We start from the raw sequence: 17953 nt of genomic DNA, 5'->3' as shown, positions 1-17953 counted from the left end.
TATGGATCCATAATTTTATTTTTACCACTCACTAATTGCCATGTAGCAAAGTTGTGGAAAAATTTGTGTTTTAGTCTTTCATGTTTAATTATGTTTTCATATGAAGCTTGTTATTTATTTTTATTAGTAATCTAACTTCCAGGTAAGTTGTGTCCATTATGCCATGGCACTGATATAATGCTAAGTATCATTAGATTACTAGCAGAAATGAACAGCAATGGTAATATAAAAACAAAATCAAACTAGAAGTTTTGAAATGAGACATAAAGGGATAAAATGAAAATAATCTTAAACTTTAAGGGCCAAAAATGTTTTTTAGTCAAAAGAAAATTTATTAGAATAACAAAATTAATTCATCCTAAAGGTAGATTAAAAACAAAAGTAATTCACCCAAAAGGTTGATTAGAAACAAAATTAAGAAAAAAACTGAAAGTAATAAAAACTAATTATTGCAAATAGGATACTCAAATTCCATTTTTTTCCTTCATTGCTACAGATGCAAAAACCATTTCAGCACACTCAAAGCTAGGCTATATAATTGTATGGAACAAATGGTCTTTGTTCTCTCTCATGAGTCATGATTGATTTATGACTTTATCCATTCGTTCTCTCCCCACCTAATTGGTGGAAAAGAAATAAATTTATTCATTTCATGATATCTCAAGGTTTTTATAAGCTTATATATAACCTTTATTTTACCTCAAGAAAGAAAAAGATAAGCACTTGGCATGTGCCATTTAATATTTTTTTATATAAAAAAAAGCCACTTGGCTTGAATTTTTTTTATTTTTATTAGTCCGTCTAGTGGAGATGAAAAAAATGGAAGAATAGAAAATATTGAGATGATAGAAAATATCTAGTCCCCTTTGTATATGTAGTAAAGATGATGGAAAAAAAAATAATGAAGAATAAATTACTATTATATCCTTATTATTATGTGAAACAATGGAAAAGTGGACGAATAATTTTGTAAGTTTCTTCTCAAACCCATTTCCCTTCCATTTTCTTCTCAAATTAGGAGGAAAAAAATGATGGGTTACGTAAAATTCATTTACCTTATTTTGATTCCCCTCTCTTTTGATCCCCAACCACACAATGAAAAATCATATTTTCCTCTCCCTTTTTTACCTTCCCCTTTTTTCATTCTTTCCCTTCTGTTATGTTCCACTAGCATGTAACCTATGCATACACATTGATGCATTTAAAAATAAGAACATTTTTCAATCACAAAAATATACATAATTGATTGAGTCATTAGAAAAATAAACGTATTTGGATGCATATTAAAATTCTTGCCTAAGTTTAATAATTTTTATGATAATTTTTATTCTAATTTTTAATAAGATAGAAAATGTGATGATTTTTGCTGAGTAAATATAACATTATTTGTTTTTTTTTTTTTGCTTTTTTTTTTAATGTTTTATTAATATTGAACTCTTAGTATATATTTTGCATTCATTAACTCACTTGACATAAAGATTAAAAAAATTTAGTGAACACATGGCACAAAATTAGCTCACAAGTAAAAAACTAATTTACTATCTAATTAAAATTTTCTTAACTGTGGCTTTAAATATATATATATATATATATATAGATTTTGGATATACACATGAGTTTACTCTTCTTTTGTTTATTGAGTGTTTGATGGTTTATTTATTTTAGACTCTTTGTCCTTTGCACAATATTAACTCACTTAGAATTAAATAGGACACATGACGTAAAATTAGACAATAATTAAAATTTAATTAAGAATCTAATTGAAATTTCTCTTTATTTTGGTTTTAACTATATATAGATATGTTTTTGGATTATGGTTATGCTATTGTTTGTATAATATATAAACACAAAAAAAATTATTAAAAGTTAATAGTGAAAATTTACGAGCACATAAAAAAAAAATTAAGTATATAATTTACTGATATACTTTGGATGAGAGGCATGATCTTGCACAACCAATTAATCTAATGTCTTTTGAGTGAAGTTGTGGTGTGTTTTTGTGTTGGAATCTCTTTTCTTCTCCTTTGTGTGTGTGTTTGTTTCTCAAAAAAAAAAATTAATCCAATGTTCAACACTACTTTTTTCTAAGAAATAATATATATATATATATATATATATTTTTTTTTTTTTTTTAAGACAGAAAATTGGTTAGCTAAAAATTACAGTACCATGCGTTTATACTTTATAGTGCAGTTCTCACACGGGGGCCCAACTTTTGGACACGGTCTACCATTAGATGGTATGACTGGAACAATAATTTTCCAGCTACTGGACAAAATTTCCAACTAAGCCTCTGTCCCACTTGTTTTCTTTTGGTTGCTTTTTCTCTGCATGATTGTACCAAGAAAATGACCATAGAAAACCAATGATATCGATGACATTCGTCCACATTAAAACTCGGTCTTCCTTCACTGCAGCATTACTTTTACTCACACTTTCATCACTTCTAGCCAGCATTCATCTCTCTCTTTAAGCGTTCCTTTCAGCTACTACCAAGAAATGGCCGAAGCAATCCTCTTTGGTCTTGCACAGAAAATGATTGAAAATCTGGGCTCTCAGACTTTCCAAGAGATTGGATCACTCTGGGGTGTCGAAGGTGAGCTTGAAAAACTCAAGGACACTGTTTCCACAATCCAAGCTGTACTTCAGGATGCAGCGGAGCAGCAAATTCGTAACCATCAAGTCAAGCACTGGCTCGAAAAGCTCAACGATGCAGTTTATGACGCAGATGACTTGTTGAGTGAGTTCTCAACTGAAGCTACAAGGCAAAGCATGGTGAGTAAGAACAAAGTTGCAAAAGAGGTACGCACTTGCTTTTCATGTTCAAACCCACTTGCTTTTCGTTATAAGATGAGTCGAAAAATAAAGGCAATGAGGCAAAAACTAAATGCGATAGCAGAAGACAGGAAAAAGTTTCACCTGAAAGAATTCCATGCAGAGACAAATGATATGAGTAGGAAGAGGGAGACTCACTCTTTTGTTCCGGGAGAAGATGTTATTGGGAGGGATGAGGACAAAAAGGCTATCATAGACCTCTTATTCAACTCTAATGTAGAAGAGAATGTTTCGGTCATTCCCATTGTGGGGATCGGGGGCCTAGGGAAGACTACACTTGCTAAATATGTGTATAATGATGAGAAAGTTCAAAAATACTTTGAGTTAAAAATGTGGGCATGCATCTCTGATGTCTTTGATTTAAAAGTAATTATTGAAAATATAATAGCATCTACTTCTGGTAATACACCAGTTGGAAACCTTGTAATAGATCAGTTGCAAGGTCAACTTCGTGAAAAAATTGATAAAAAAAAATACTTACTTGTATTAGATGATATATGGAATGAAGATCCTGAAAATTGGCGTGAATTGAAAAGTCTTTTAATGGGTGGTTATAAAGGCAGTAAGATTATAATAACTACTCGAATTAAATTGGTTGCAGAGATTACACGCACAATTTCACCATATTTTCTCAAAGGTCTGTCTGAAGAACAATCTTGGGTTTTATTCAGGCAAGTGGCATTTAGAAAATGGCAAGAAACCAACAATCCTAAACTAATGACAATTGGAAGGGAAATTGTAAACCTGTGTCAAGGGGTACCACTTGCTATAAAGTCCATAGGAAATGTGTTATACTTCAAGGAAAAAGAGTCTGAATGGTCATTCGTGAAGAGTAATATAGAAGCAAATGTAATTCAAGGGGGTGAAATTTTTCCAATTTTAGAGTTGAGCTATAATCATCTCCCATCACATTTAAAGAGTTGTTTTGCCTATTGCTCTTTGTTTCCCAAAGATTATGAGATGGATAAGGAAACCGTGATACAACTATGGATAGCACAAGGGTTTGTCCAATCATCAAACAAAAATCAACAATTAGAGGATGTTGGTGATGAGTATTTCAAGGATTTACTTTGGAGGTCCTTCTTTGAGGAAGTAGAGACTTACAAAGGCTTAAGATATAAGATGCATGATTTAATTCATGATCTTGCGGAAGCTGTTGCAGGCAAGGAGTGCAGGCTTGTTAGTTTTGATGGCAAAAATATTAATGAAAAAAATCATCATGTATCATGTCCATTTCGCATTGACTCATCTTTTATTGAATCTTTAAGGTTTTTGGTTAAAGCAGTCAAGGCATGTTCATTTCTTCTGACATTTAGTGAGACGTACTCCGGTGCCTTGGAGGAGTCAATGTTGAATACAATTATTTTGAGTTTCAAGAGCTTGCGTGCGTTAGATCTACATGGATTGGGAATAGCAAGAGTGCCAAATTCTATAGGGAAACTAATACATCTAAAGTACCTCGATCTTTCTTTTAATAGGGATATTAAAACTCTCCCTGATTCAATTACTACATTGTTGAATTTGCAAGTACTAAAACTTTATGATTGTAGAGGTCTTAAAGAATTACCCAAAAAGTTTGGAGAATTGGTTAACCTCAAACATCTTTATAATCATGGTTGTGATAATTTGAGTCATATGCCTTGTGGATTAGGGCAAATGACTTCACTTCAAACATTACAATTATTCATTGTGAGCACCTCCTCCGACACTGGTGGATTAGGCGAATTGAAGGACCTAAACAACTTGCGAGGAACATTAGAGATCTCACATTTGGAACGGTTGGAAGAAACTAACTCAGAATCCATTGTTGTGAATTTAAGGGAGAAGCAATATCTTGAAAAATTGATATTAATATGGTATCATCAAGATCAAGTAGCTAATAATGAAGATGAGAAGTTATTAGAAGACCTCCAGCCACACGAAAATCTCAAATATTTGGAAGTGTATCAGTATAAGGGTGTGAAATTTTCAAGTTGGATCTCTTCTCTCATAAATCTTGTTTATTTAAGTATAGAGAGTTGTAAGAGATGCCGATATCTGCCACCGTTGTCTCATCTCCCCTCTTTAAAATCTCTATGGCTTAACAAGATGAATGATTTGGAGTACATATCCGATAATGATATGAGTAAAGAGGTGTCTGCTTCATTCACAACATTATCAACACCGTTCTTCCCATCTCTAAAGTCACTCACAATATGGGAATGTCCTAATTTGAAGGGATGGTGGGGGAGAACAGGGAGGGATTTAGTTGCAACAACATCTGCGTCAACACCAGATCATCAACAAGATCAGTCTCACAACTCACTGCCTTTATTTCCTCTTCTCTCTTCTTTGTGGATTCGTAATTGCCCTGAAATGACTTCCATGCCCCTGTTTCCCAATCTCGAACAATTTCTATATTTAAACAAGGTCAGTTTGAAGCCTTTGCAAGAGACAATGTCAGTTTCCTCCTCTTCATTATCCTCTTCTTCTCCTCTCTCCAAATTAAATGATATGCAATTGGAATCTATAGAAGATATAGAGTCTCTTCCGGCTGAGTGGGCACTATATTCTCTCAAACGACTATATATTGAGAATTGCCCTAGACTAACATCTATGTCTGGAGCGGTGCGTAATCTCACCTCCCTCTGTGAGCTATCAATTTACAATTGCGAGGAGTTCGATCCATTCAGAGACATGCATGATGATGGCATGGAATGGCGATGGCTCAATTGTCTCCATGATTTAGGTTTCTGTAGCATTCCGAAACTGAAGTCTCTCCCTGTGGGTCTTCAATGTATTTCCACCCTAAAAGAGCTCCGCATTTCAAACTGTCCAAATTTAATGACTTTGCCGGAACTCACCTCACTTGAATCTCTTGGGATTAAAAGATGCGAGACTAATCTGACATCACTTCTTGAGATTAGTTGTCTCACTTCTTTACGGTCGCTGTGGATTGATGACTTTCCCAATTTGATTACTTTCCCCGAATCAATTAGGAATCCAATCTCACTTGAAACACTTTACATTTGGAGCTGTCCCAATCTCACAACACTACCCGATGATGGCTTTCTCAAGTCTTTACGAAATCTGAGAATTAGGGAGTGTCCTCAGTTATCGGAAAAATACAAAAATAAAATCGAAAAGGATTTCCCTAATTTGGAAATCAAATGGAGCCGGTGGTGAGACCACACCAGCAAACAGCTCTACTTCGTCTTCTGCAACGGCCACTCCCCTCTTTCACTTGGTACGCATTCTATGCTTTCAAAAGAAACTGAGCTTTTTCTCTATGCTACGTTGATTTCCATATATTTAATTAGAATCTGTCACTTTTTCGAATTCTATTCTTTAAAAATCAGAGACTTTTATTTATTTATTTTGGTATTTTGTTTAGGTTTTCTGGTAATCAAAAATCAGAGGTTTTCTCGTTAAATTTTATTGATCTTTCAGCAACCAAACTGTGTAATGCTTCGGATTTCTACTTTAAAGCATTATTATCATAACTATTATTATTATTGTTTTAAAGTACATGCTTTGTGTTCTGTTAACAGCCTCATGGAGATAATTATATGAAGAATTTGAACAAGTTTCTGGGGCAATATGGTCATGGGATAAATCACTTGGATAGTTTCAAGATTTGGGAAGTTGATGCAGCTAAGGTATTCAGTTAGACTCATTTATAATCTAATGATTATTGAATTTTTCGGAATAGCATTGGGATTTCCAATTTGTGTTTATCAAAACAATGATGCTTGAGTTAATCAATTTTCTTTCAAATCAATCAAAAAATGTACAATTTGAAAAAATGAACAGGGGAGGGTTGGCCTTACACTGCTCAATTTTTTTTTTTTTTTTTTTACTTATCAAAATTTTGTAATGTTTTTTTACTCTTCTCACTTTTGAAATTGGATGTAGAATGAATTGGAAACATAGAATGAAAGGAGGTGTATGTATCTGGGCATATTCAGAACCATATGAAAAAGTGCAACAAGTCAACAGCTAAGGTGATTATCATGTTTTGGGTTCATTCTTTTTTCCCTCACGTAAAATGTTCATTCTAGATATGATTCTCATACTAAGAGGGGACCCAAGTGGGAAGATGCATAAATCCACATTTGTTTTTTCATTCTATTGTTTTCTATCTTTATATAAATGATAAAATGACACTTTTCTGTTGCGTTCTTTAGGCGAAATACACTCGGGAAGGCAGTACTCAATTCCAAGCCCTTCCTTAACTTATTCAAAACAGCTACACTCTCTTGTTGTTTGATGGTCAGGGGAAGCATTGGGAACCCCAATTTCTTTCTTCGGAGCTGTTTCTTTTCCTGTCCCTCGCCCTGGCATAGTGCTTTGCTTCCGGTTCTTTGGAAAAATCAACTGACTTCCACCCTTGTCATATATTCCATACATCACACTAAATAGATTGAAGTCTGGCACTTGTTGATATTTTGATAACATCTGGTGAGAGATCATTATTTGACAACCACCATCTAGGAAGCGGTTTTATATTCAGGTATTTATTATTTTGTTTGCTTCAACTCTTTATTATTACTACCTATTTATATCAACAAACAAAATATCCAGATATGGTTTTTTGGGTTCTTACATAATTGCTGGTTTTTGTTCACTGTACAATGATAACTTAGTTTGGATTAAAAAAATCAATTGAATTCTCACATCGAATGCATAGTCCTCTTTTTTGTAAACCAAACTGACATGAAACATGATATTAGAAACTTTGTTTTATGTTTTTTTCTTCACTTTTTTGGAATGATTCCAGGCAGAAATTGGAGGGAAATGGTCCAAGACTGCTCGAATCCTTAATTGAATGTATTTCAGAAGGATGTTCTGGTCCACTATTACTACAGGTCCATTCATCTCCTTTAAATTAAGTTTTCTTTGTAGATAAATTATCCAAATTCCTCTTGTTTTCCTTCAATTAGAAGTATAATTTTTGTGCAGTATATGGAATATAAAAACAGACCAGAGTTTGTGATCTCCAAAGCGAGTCGATACTCCAATTATGTAAGCCTCTAATGAAAAAAGTTGTTGGAAAATCTTTTTTTTTTTTTCCTTTCATTTATATGCTTATTTTCGTATGTTCTAAAACTTATTTCAGGTAGTTTGGCATGGATAAAGATCACAACTAGGTGTTAACGGAAGGGTTGTTCCATTTCAAGAATGGCTTCATTATGCTCGCATCTGATTCCTTGGATATTTGACAACTTTTTAATGAAGCTATTGAAAATTTTCAACCTAAACAGGTAATTATTTCAACTCACTATATTTAATTCTTAATTAAAACAAGTAGGCAACGATTCTCAGTTTTTAGCTTTAGTTTCTGTAACTCACTTCACTCTGTAACCATATGAATCATAAAATGAGTAATAAAAATCATGTTCTCTACAATGCAACTATAAATTTTTATTTAGTTTTATCTCAGTAAATTGTTATCTGGGAACTGGGAAGGGAAAAAAAAATGTTTTTCACTTAGGTAGATGCTTCATAACATCAATATTATTGAGAAAAAAAAAATCATGAGATCTGGTCAGTTGATCAGAGGGATTTAACGCCACTACTTTCTTACATTCATGCATCTCCTTTCTAAGTTCACTTTGAATTCACCAAATACTGGCTCTCTTCATTCTTCCTTTTTGTTTCAGGTTTAGTGAACTTATCAGTTATTGAATTCTGTATGCAGGAACTTTGAATTTGGAAACAGACAGTTTTTAGTGAATTTACAGCAACTACAAGAAGATAAATAGGTGCATATCTTACTCCTATCTTTATATATCTTATTACATAGATTAGGTTACAGGGTTCACTTGTTTTGAATTTTTGGAAATTTGATTGCAAGATAGTAGAAATAGTATTATTTTCCTATCTTTTCCTTTTCCTTAAGTTAATTCTCAAACTTATTTTTGATAGGTTGAATCAGATGAAGACTGTACCTTGGTGTTAGCAACAAGATTACTGCCTATCTTCAGTTAAAGTTCAATTTCAGGGTGACTGGTTCTTAGACTTTTCAGCCACCCTTTGTGAAACCTAAGCTGAATGCAAACATTTATCTTAGTGTAATTGTTTCAATAACAAAACAAGCTTGTGATGAATTTTTTTTTTTTTTAATGCTTTTCAAATTGGAACCCTTTTACCAATATACATAACTGTACTTTAAAGCATCCATATGAACTTAATTATAAGAACTATCTTGAGAAATATTTTATAGGGACTAAACATCTAGAATATGCCAATTATCAAGAAGAATCAGATAATCTGAAGAAATTTCTGTGGAAATCTGATGATGGGATGTATTGCTTGGATAGTTTCAGGATTTGAGAAGCTGATGCAGCTAAGGTACCAGTAAAACTTGTCTATAATCAAATATTATGTTTGATCATAATCAAATTTGAAGAATCCTGAGTTGTGACATGTAAATATATAAGGAATAGGTAATGAACCTTATATACTTCTGTTATGTTTTTCCTATGCAGTTCTTGAGGCTGGAGATGGAGTATTTGAGGTACGTCCTACCTTGGCCGACACTCATCTAGGAGGTGATGATTTCAACAAGGTTGAAACAAGATAAATTAGTAGATCTTTAGCTTATATTCTTTGTTTTCTGATTTATTGTTAGCTGTTACTAAATTACACACTTACATTCTATAATTTTAAATAGAGAATAAAATTTAAGAAAGATGAAGGCATAGATCTTCTGAATGACAGGCAAGCTCTACAACGTCTCATAGAGACTGCTGAGAAAGCGAAGATGGAGCTGTCATCTCTGACTCAAACCAATAATATTAGGTATGTGGCTGTTTCTATGCCTTCTTTCTTTAAGTTGATCTCTCTCTCTTTGCCATAATCACAGAGAAAAACATTTGCTTTTCCAGTTTACCTTTCATTATCACCATTCGGATGGCCCAAAACACATTGACACCATGCTGACTAGTGTCAAATTTGAAGAACTGTGTTCAGATTTGTTAGACAGGTATGCCTTTTGACAATTGAAATTATTAGACATATGTAATATGACTGTATTTTTTTTATCTCCATCACTTCAGTTTTCTTTCTTTTGATTTTGAACTCTCTTTTTGTCTCATCTGGTAGTCTAATTGCGTGCTTAAGTTCTCTGGATTACAACTCATAAGCTTTAAGCACCAGTTGAAACTTCCTTGAGAGATGCAAAGTTTTCCAAAGATATGGATTTAATTCAACTTGTATCCCAGCTGTTTAGGAGCTGAAAAATATGGATGAAGTTTTTGTTCTTGGGGCTGTAGTTCAGGTTTGTCCTTTTCTTGTTATTATCTAATTCAACTTATTATTTTTTTGTTACTTTTATTTCCAGACTCTGTTTTTTTGCTGGAGAAGTTAATGACATTGTGCTCTTGGATGTCTCACCATAGAAGGACTTGAAACTTTGGGTGGTGTCAACTTCACCAACTTCCAAATCAGAGGTGTTCTCCACCGCAGCAGATGGACAGACCAGTGAAGAGATTAATTTCTATCAGGGTGAGAGAGAGTTTGTGAGGGACAACCAGTGCTAGCACCATGCATAGTGATGGGGTATGTATTTGCAAAAACTGTTGTTTTGAAGAGAATTTGGGTTTTGCTCAAACTAGATATATCAAGTTTTAGTTCTTAACAGAAGGCATGAATTAGAATCTGGTGGTTGAGGACATTGTGGCTAGAGATATTATTAGAATGATTTTGAATAAGCCTAAAACCCAACTCTCTTAGCTAACTATAATTAATTTATCTATTTGAGAAATAACTAATTATATATCAAGAAAAATTTAGACCACTAGTGGAATATGCTGTTTTCTTATATTATAGTTCTAGAACCATAGCCATCGGCAGTGGCTGCGAATCCACCCTCCCCCCCTCCTGTTTATGTTCTAATTAGTGTGTAGACTGAAAAATGCTTTTATGTCTTCATTTTTTTTAACTTCAATGTTTTTTTTCTTATAATTTATATTGTAGCACAAGAAGCTTCTTGTTTTTATATTTATTACCTCTTTCAAAGATGTAGGTTCTTTGTAGAACATGGTAACATCATTGAAAGAGGTAATAAATATAAAAACAAGAAGAACCTACATCTTTCTTTTCTTTCTGAAATCTCGGCATTTCAAGCATATATGTTTTTCAATTTAATAAAATAAAAAAAATGGAAACATTCACTTTTTTTATTAGTACCTGTAAACCTAACCTAATTATATTACTAAACCCCATGTTTGTATGTACAAAATAAAAATGTTGCAGGTGGATAGGATGGTTAAAGAAGCTGAAAATTTTGCAAAAGGAAGACAAGGAAAAGAGGGATGCCATAGACGCAAGGAATCTAGCTGACTCAGTTTTGTACCAAACTAGAAGCAACTAAAAGAGCTGGGAGACAATGTTCTTAGCTGGACAAGGAGAATGTAGAGGCTAAAGTGAATGAGGTCATGGATGCCATCTTTGGTGGTTCTACCCAAGCCATTAAAGATGCAATGGCTGTCCTGAATCAAGAAATTATGTAACTGCGGTAGTCAATGTTAATGTGAATTTGAATTGGTTCAGAACCTTAGGAACAAGTACAATGAGTCTATGGCTTAGGTGATTATCTTGATTTGTGTTTCATTCTCTTTTCCCTTTGCATAAAAATTTCATTCTAGATATGATTCACATTTATTTGTTCATTCTAATGATTTCTGCCTTCATATAAACTACAAAATGACGTTTCTTTGTTTGGGTTCTTGATTTTGAATAAACAGGGTAATATCAATAACATTCTGGTGACAACTACCCTTTAGGAAGCTGTTTTATATTCAGGTATTTGTTATTTTGTTAGCTTTAACACTTTATTATTACTACCTATTTTTATCATCAAACAAGAATATCCAGTGTGGTTTTTGGGTTCTTACATTATGTCTGATTTTTGTTCATTGTACAATAATAACTTAGTTTGGACATGCAGAAGTGCTGTGATGGATTTTACCTTAAGCACACTATTTGGATACAAAGATAGGATCAATAAAATGAAAATATAGAGGTAACCAATTGAATTCTCACATCAAATGCATAGTTCTTTTTTTTGTAATATCACTGTATTTGTTTTGTCTCCATCACTTCAGTTTTCTTTCTTTTGATTTTGAACTCTTTATTTTTGTCATCTGGTAGTCTACTTGCCTGCTTAAGTTCACTGGATTACAACTGCAATTAACATTCTCATAGGCTTTGAGCACCAGTTGAAACTTCCTTAAGAGATACAAAGCTTTACTTCAAAGATATCGATGAGGTAATTCTACTCACATTGGGATTTCCAATTTGTGCTTATCAACACTATGGTGCTTGAGTTAATCAATTTGCTTCCAAATCAAACAAAAAAGTCAAATAAATATTCCAAAGTCAACAACAAAAAGGGGAGGGTTGGCCTTACTCTGCTCAAATCATAATGTTTTCATATATACATATACCATAAAAATGTTAATTAACTATCCTAATCCTATTTAGTAACTCAAATTGTAATGTTTTTGACTCTTATCACTTTTGAATTGGAAACACAGAATGAAAGGATGTGTATATATTAGAGGCATATTCAGAACCATATGAACAAGTGCAACAAGTCAACAGCTAAGGTGATTTTCTTGTTTTGGGATCATTCTATTTTTCTTCACATGAAAAAACAAGTAGAGCTCTCTATTTCTAATATTGTCTATTTTAATAGTTATTGGAACTTGCACTTACTGTTGAGGCATCAATACTTATTTTTGTCTCATTTATTTCCAGACTGGTGTTTTTTAGCTGGAGAAGTTATTGACATTGTGCTCTTGGATGTCTCACCGTGGAAGGACTTGAAACTTTGGGTGGTGTAATGACAAAGATTATCCCAAGGAACACAACTTCACCAACTTTCAAATCAGCAGAGGTGTTCTCCAGCACAGCAGATGGACAGATCAGTGAAGAGATTAATGTCTATCAGGGTGAAAGAGAGGTATTTATCTCTCTGAAAAAAGGGTGAGAGAGAGATCATGAGGGACAACAAATCCCTTGGAAGCTTGTGCTTAAGACACCAAAACAGGTGCTAGCACCATCACACCATGCCAAGTGATGAGGTATGTATTTGGAAATACTGTTGTTTTGAAGAGAATTTGGATTTTATTCAAACTAGATATAGCAAGTTTTAGTTCTTAATAGAAGGCATGAATTAGAATCTGGTGGTTGAAAATGTTGTGGCTAGAGATATTATTAGAATGAGTTTGGATAAGCCTGAAACCCAAACTATCTTAGCTAACCATAACTAATTTATTTATTTGATAAATAACTAATATATATATATATCAAGAAAAATTTAGACCATTGGCAGTGGCCGCAAATTCCACCCCCCCCCCCCCCCCCCCCAAGCCGGTTTATGTTCTAATTTGTATATAGACTGAAAATTGCTTTTATGTCTTCATTTTTGTAACTTCAATTTTTTTTTTTTTTCCTTATAATTTATGTTGTAGCACAAGGAGCTTCTGAAATCTCAGCATTTCATGCATCTATGTTTTTAGATTAATAAATATATAAAAATAAATGGAAACGTTCACATTTTATATTAGTAACCTAATTATGTTACTAAAGCCCATATTTGTATGTACAAAATAAAAATGTTGCAGGTGGATAGGATGGTTAAAGAAGCTGAAAATTTTGCAAAAGGAAGACAAGGAAAAGAGGGATGCTGTAGACACAGAGAATCAAGCTGACTCAGTTTTGTACCAAACTAGAAGCAACTAAAAGAGCTGGAAGAAAATGTTCCTAGCTAGACAAGGAGAATGTAGAGGCTAAAAGGTCATGGATGCCATCTCTGGTGGTTCTACCCAAGCCATTAAAGATGCAATGGCTGTCCTGAATCAGGAAATTATGTAACTGTGGTAGTCAATGTTGATGTTTAGCTTTTATCGGATTGACTTCTTTGCATGGACGGCCACTATTGTGTAGCCTTGAATTATGTTATAGTTGAGAGAGAACTCTTTGATATAGAGTTATTTGGGTGTATTGGGGTTTGGGTTTGTGAGAGTGGGTCTATACCACTTTTGTACTCTCCATATTTATTAGTGAAACTTTCTCCTTGTTGCCGCCCGTGGATGTAGGCCAAAGGCCGAACCACGTAAATCCTTGGTGTTCTCTCGTGTGTGGTTGTCTATTTTTTTTTCTTCGCTCATATTATTTATTTGGGAGAACTCTTCTAGTACTCCATTTGGGTCATTTAGATCAACCGGTAAAGCAGCTAATGGTGACGATCTGATCAATGCAGATTTTACTATAGCAAAACAATGCTAATTAAAGTGTAATATCTTATAGGATCCCATTACACCTCGTGTTTCCTATAGTGTACTATTCTATGGCTAAAGTAATGTTTGCAGTGGAACATTACAAATAGGGTAAAGCAGCCCTCCGATTAAAGTTGTTTCTTTATAAAAGATTTGCCTAATAAGATCAAATTATGAAAGAAACTAAAAACTGAAAGCATTGTGAATTGTGATGGCACAAACAAAGCAAATATCAAGTCTTTTGCCACTATTGCCTACGCGCCTGTCACCTTCTCAGTTTTTGAGCTCAAGATTCCTATCTCAAGCATTAGAATAGAAGGAACGTTGGAGATAATTCATTATGGGTTAAAATATAATCAATTTTTATCTTCATTCTCATTCTTCCATAAACAATTGGTGTTTTCCTCCAATTTTATTATGTTTTTTTTAATTAATGAAATGACAAAAAAAAAAATTAAACCATATTTCAAAGATAAACTTTTTTTCATTCCTAAAATAGTCTTGATTCTATTTTGATTTTTGATCCCTAAAATATGCATTCCATCACACAGACAAAAAAAAACATAACAAAAATAGATAGATGGACACTATAAATTTTCAAGAACAGGAATAGAACCTCTTAACTTTTAAGGGAAAGAATAGAAACATAAATTATATTTCAAGACCGAAAAGAATATTTTTGTCAAAATTATATGTTAGTCAAGAGTTTAAATCATCTACTTTCATATGATTTTCATGTCTGGAATTTTATAAAAGTAAGAAAGACCAATCTTTTTATTATATTTTGCATCTAATTGTTCGATTGAAAATCTTACCATTTTTAAGCAATTAAGTGAGGTGAGAGCCATAGCTAGCCCCTAGTCTATCATGTATAACAACACCACAAAAACAAGTGAGACAGAGAATGAGAGTGAGATCATGGGTGATGAGATTTTTTATTTTTTATTTTTATTTTTATTTTATATAAATACAAAATATTAAAATTTAAATATAGTTGGTTACTGTTCTGTCTGGTTCAGTCTGGTCCAGTCCATTATGGGACCACGACCGAAAACATACAACACTGTAATACAAGTGTGACATTTAGTAATGCACGTGGCACCTATAAACAACATCATGTTCATGGTCAAGAGATGTATTCATGTTCTCTTTTCTATGTATTAATGTTGTAAGTGCTAGAAAATTGATGGCTCAAGCCCACTGAGAATAGTGAGGCCCTTACCTTAAAATTAAGCCCAAAACAATATAATTTGTATAGAGAATGGGAAGAAGATTATGATGTAAGTTTAATTAAGTTTAGGTCTAAGGCCGAAGATCCAAGCAAGAATGGAAGAAATTGATTCAAAGAGTAATTAATATCAATACTAGCCTTGGGTCAGTCTGAGGATGAGTTCTTATACAAGAATTCTATGTAAGTCTTAAGCTCTGTCCTCCACTACTATTCCAGTCCTTATCTTCTTAATCATGTTCTCTTAGAAAAATCCCAAGGTCCCTTTAATTGGGGAGTTCCCCTCTCTTTTATACACTCTTTCCTTTGCATTCTAGCCCTCCACTTGTATACTTCAAGGCTTTCCTTAGGACACTTGTCCCATCAAAGTTCTGCTGAAGGTGGTAAAAGGGGCTACTTAGCTGTGAATTTACTGTTCAGGTGTCATTTCTTCATTAATGCAGCTAATAAAGTTGTTGCTATGAATTTAATGCGGAGGTAGTAGGTAAGCTTTTACAGGAAACTTCTCCCAGCTGCCTTGGCCCTCTCCTAGAAGGCTACTTCTCCCACTCGGGCGCTCACGAGAAATTGTGCACCTTCCCATCCTCTTCTCGGGTAAACCAACTTCTCAGGTTGAAGGTGCTTTACAAATGAATTGATGAAGGACATATCGCTCCTAGTCCTCCTCATCCTCGAACCCCCACAAATGTATTCGTGTTCTTCTTTTTTCTTTCCACACACTATTAAAACATTTATAAAACATGGACATGAACTTATCTATGCTATATATAAGAGGATTCCCTTCTTTAAATTGAACTTTTATATGATTAAAAAATACCCTCATTGATGAAGGGTAACTTCTCTTAAAAATTGGGTCATAAATGTCAAACAAATAACCAATCTATCTATACTTTCTACAACACCTATAGCTACTATCCTTTTAAATTCAAAAAGGGAAATCCTAAAATTTAGGGTTTTTTTTTCCCCTTAATGTTAATCTTTTTATTCCCTAAAATTTGGCTTTTTTTTTTTTTAATTCCTTTTTCATCCAAATAAAACACCACTATTTTTTTTTTTTACTAAGAAAGCTCCTACACTTTTAAACACACGTTCAAAAAAGAAATTACAGTTACTACTTAAAAAATTTTAGAAAAAAAAAAAAAAAAGTCTTTGAGCACGTGCAATGCGCATGCATAGAGGCTAGTAAATTATAAGCATATTTTTGTACACTAATTAGTAATTAATGATTAGAATGCTACATTTTGATACAGAATAATATCTAGTCCTTGTTAAGTTGCATATATGTGGACACATTTTTAAACAAAATAGATACACAATGTAGCAAACTATTAAAATCCCAGGTGCTAAACAAAATAGCAATTGATGTAAAAAATAATTTCAAAATTATAATGAAGATATAACTAAATCTCCTATGGTTCATCCAAGGCAGGTTTCTTCTGTCACTTCAAAAAAAAAATGTTCATAAATTATCCCTCTGGTCTTCCATGCATTCAACATGTTAGATTCGGCTTAGAAGCATGATCTTTCACAACCTATCCAACGCTCACTACTACTATTTGAGAAGAAAGTTTCATTAAAGCGAAATCTAAAACCATGAGAGAAAAGAAAGCTATTTTTCTAAGATCTAATCTATTTTTTTATTAAAAAATAAAAAACAAAAAACCATTGCTTAAAACTACAATGACATATATGCCCTTTTGTAGAAAAAATTTGTAAACTAACGATATGGTATTGGTCACTTCTGGAGTAAGGCAAGATCTGGAGTCCAATCACAATCCAAATGAACCCAAACATATTAAATATAAAGCATAATTTATTTTTTTTCATTTATACTATCAAGTTTATTTTATGAATTTGTACAATGCTTTTTTTATCTTTTTTTTTTTAAAAAAAAAAAAATTCAATTTGTACTACTATATACCTTAAAATGATCACTGAATTTTGAGTCATTGTCTTTGTCTCCAGGATTTTGAAAATCAGTGCTCTGTTTATGAATGAGCTTAGACACTAAAACTAGTGCTAGCACCATCACACCATGCCAAGTGATGAGGTATGTATTTGCAAAAACTGTTGTTTTGAAGAGAATTTGGTTTTTGTTCAATCCAGATATAGCAAGTTTTAATTCTTAACAGAAGACATGAATTTGAATTTTGTGGTTGAAGACGTTATGGCTAGAGATATTATTAGAATGAGTTTGAATAAGCCTGAAACCCAAACTATCTGAGCTAACTATAATTATTGAATCTATTTGAGAAATAACTAATATATATATATCAAGAAAAATTTAGACCATTAGTGGAATTAGCTGCTTTCCCCCTTTGTTTTTGTTCTAATTTGTATATAAACTGAAAAATGCGTTTATATCTTCATTTTTGTAACTTCAATGATGCTACCATGTTCTACAAAGAACCTACATCTTTCTTTTCTTTCTGAAATCTTAGCATTTCAAGTATCTATGCTTTTGGATTTTTATTTTTTAAAATGGAAACATTCACATTTTTTATTAATACCTGTAAACCTAACCTAATTATGTTACTAAACCCCATGTTTGTATGTACAAAATAAAAATGTTGCAGGTGGATAGTATTGTTAAAGAAGCTTAAAATTTTGCAAAAGGAAGACA

The 17953-nt window shown here is 32.9% G+C and overlaps 3 protein-coding genes across 10 annotated transcripts in view; 2 read left to right on the top strand and 1 right to left on the bottom strand.

Moving 5' to 3' along the window:
- The window catches only part of LOC126724300 (alanine aminotransferase 1, mitochondrial-like), a 92950-nt gene that overhangs the window by 18604 nt on the left and 56393 nt on the right, over positions 1 to 17953 (bottom strand). The window lies entirely within an intron of this gene.
- Positions 1 to 17953, top strand: part of LOC126724270 (putative disease resistance protein RGA3) — a 131010-nt gene that overhangs the window by 74486 nt on the left and 38571 nt on the right. For 2 of the 5 annotated variants that reach the window (XM_050428814.1, XM_050428813.1), the window contains 16 exons: positions 7595 to 7682; positions 7777 to 7839; positions 7934 to 8078; positions 8516 to 8579; positions 8743 to 9168; positions 9306 to 9385; positions 9538 to 9618; positions 9705 to 9802; positions 9922 to 10096; positions 10218 to 10377; positions 11074 to 11406; positions 11565 to 11622; positions 11768 to 11842; positions 11971 to 12088; positions 12357 to 12428; positions 12580 to 12905. The gene's annotated coding sequence lies outside the window, so the exon portion shown is untranslated. Of the gene's footprint in view, positions 1 to 6365; positions 6474 to 6729; positions 6819 to 7001; positions 7328 to 7594; positions 7683 to 7776; positions 7840 to 7933; positions 8079 to 8515; positions 8580 to 8742; positions 9169 to 9305; positions 9386 to 9537; positions 9619 to 9704; positions 9803 to 9921; positions 10097 to 10217; positions 10378 to 11073; positions 11407 to 11564; positions 11623 to 11767; positions 11843 to 11970; positions 12089 to 12356; positions 12429 to 12579; positions 12906 to 17953 lie in introns of all 5 variants that reach the window. The other 3 variants (XM_050428812.1, XM_050428811.1, XM_050428815.1) reach the window with 3 other exon arrangements.
- LOC126724271 (putative disease resistance protein RGA4) overlaps positions 2356 to 17953 on the top strand; it is a 129721-nt gene continuing 114123 nt past the window's right edge. Inside the window, exon 1 of the mRNA XM_050428819.1 lies at positions 2356 to 4387. Within this exon, the coding sequence (XP_050284776.1) occupies positions 2500 to 4387 (1888 nt within the window). The 5' untranslated portion in view covers positions 2356 to 2499. The remainder of the gene's footprint in view (positions 4388 to 17953) is intronic.

This window comes from Quercus robur, chromosome 4 (genome assembly GCF_932294415.1).
Source record: "Quercus robur chromosome 4, dhQueRobu3.1, whole genome shotgun sequence".
NCBI lineage: Eukaryota > Viridiplantae > Streptophyta > Magnoliopsida > Fagales > Fagaceae > Quercus > Quercus robur.
Note: the sequence above shows the minus strand (reverse complement) of the source record. Positions and strands in the feature narration are given on the sequence as shown.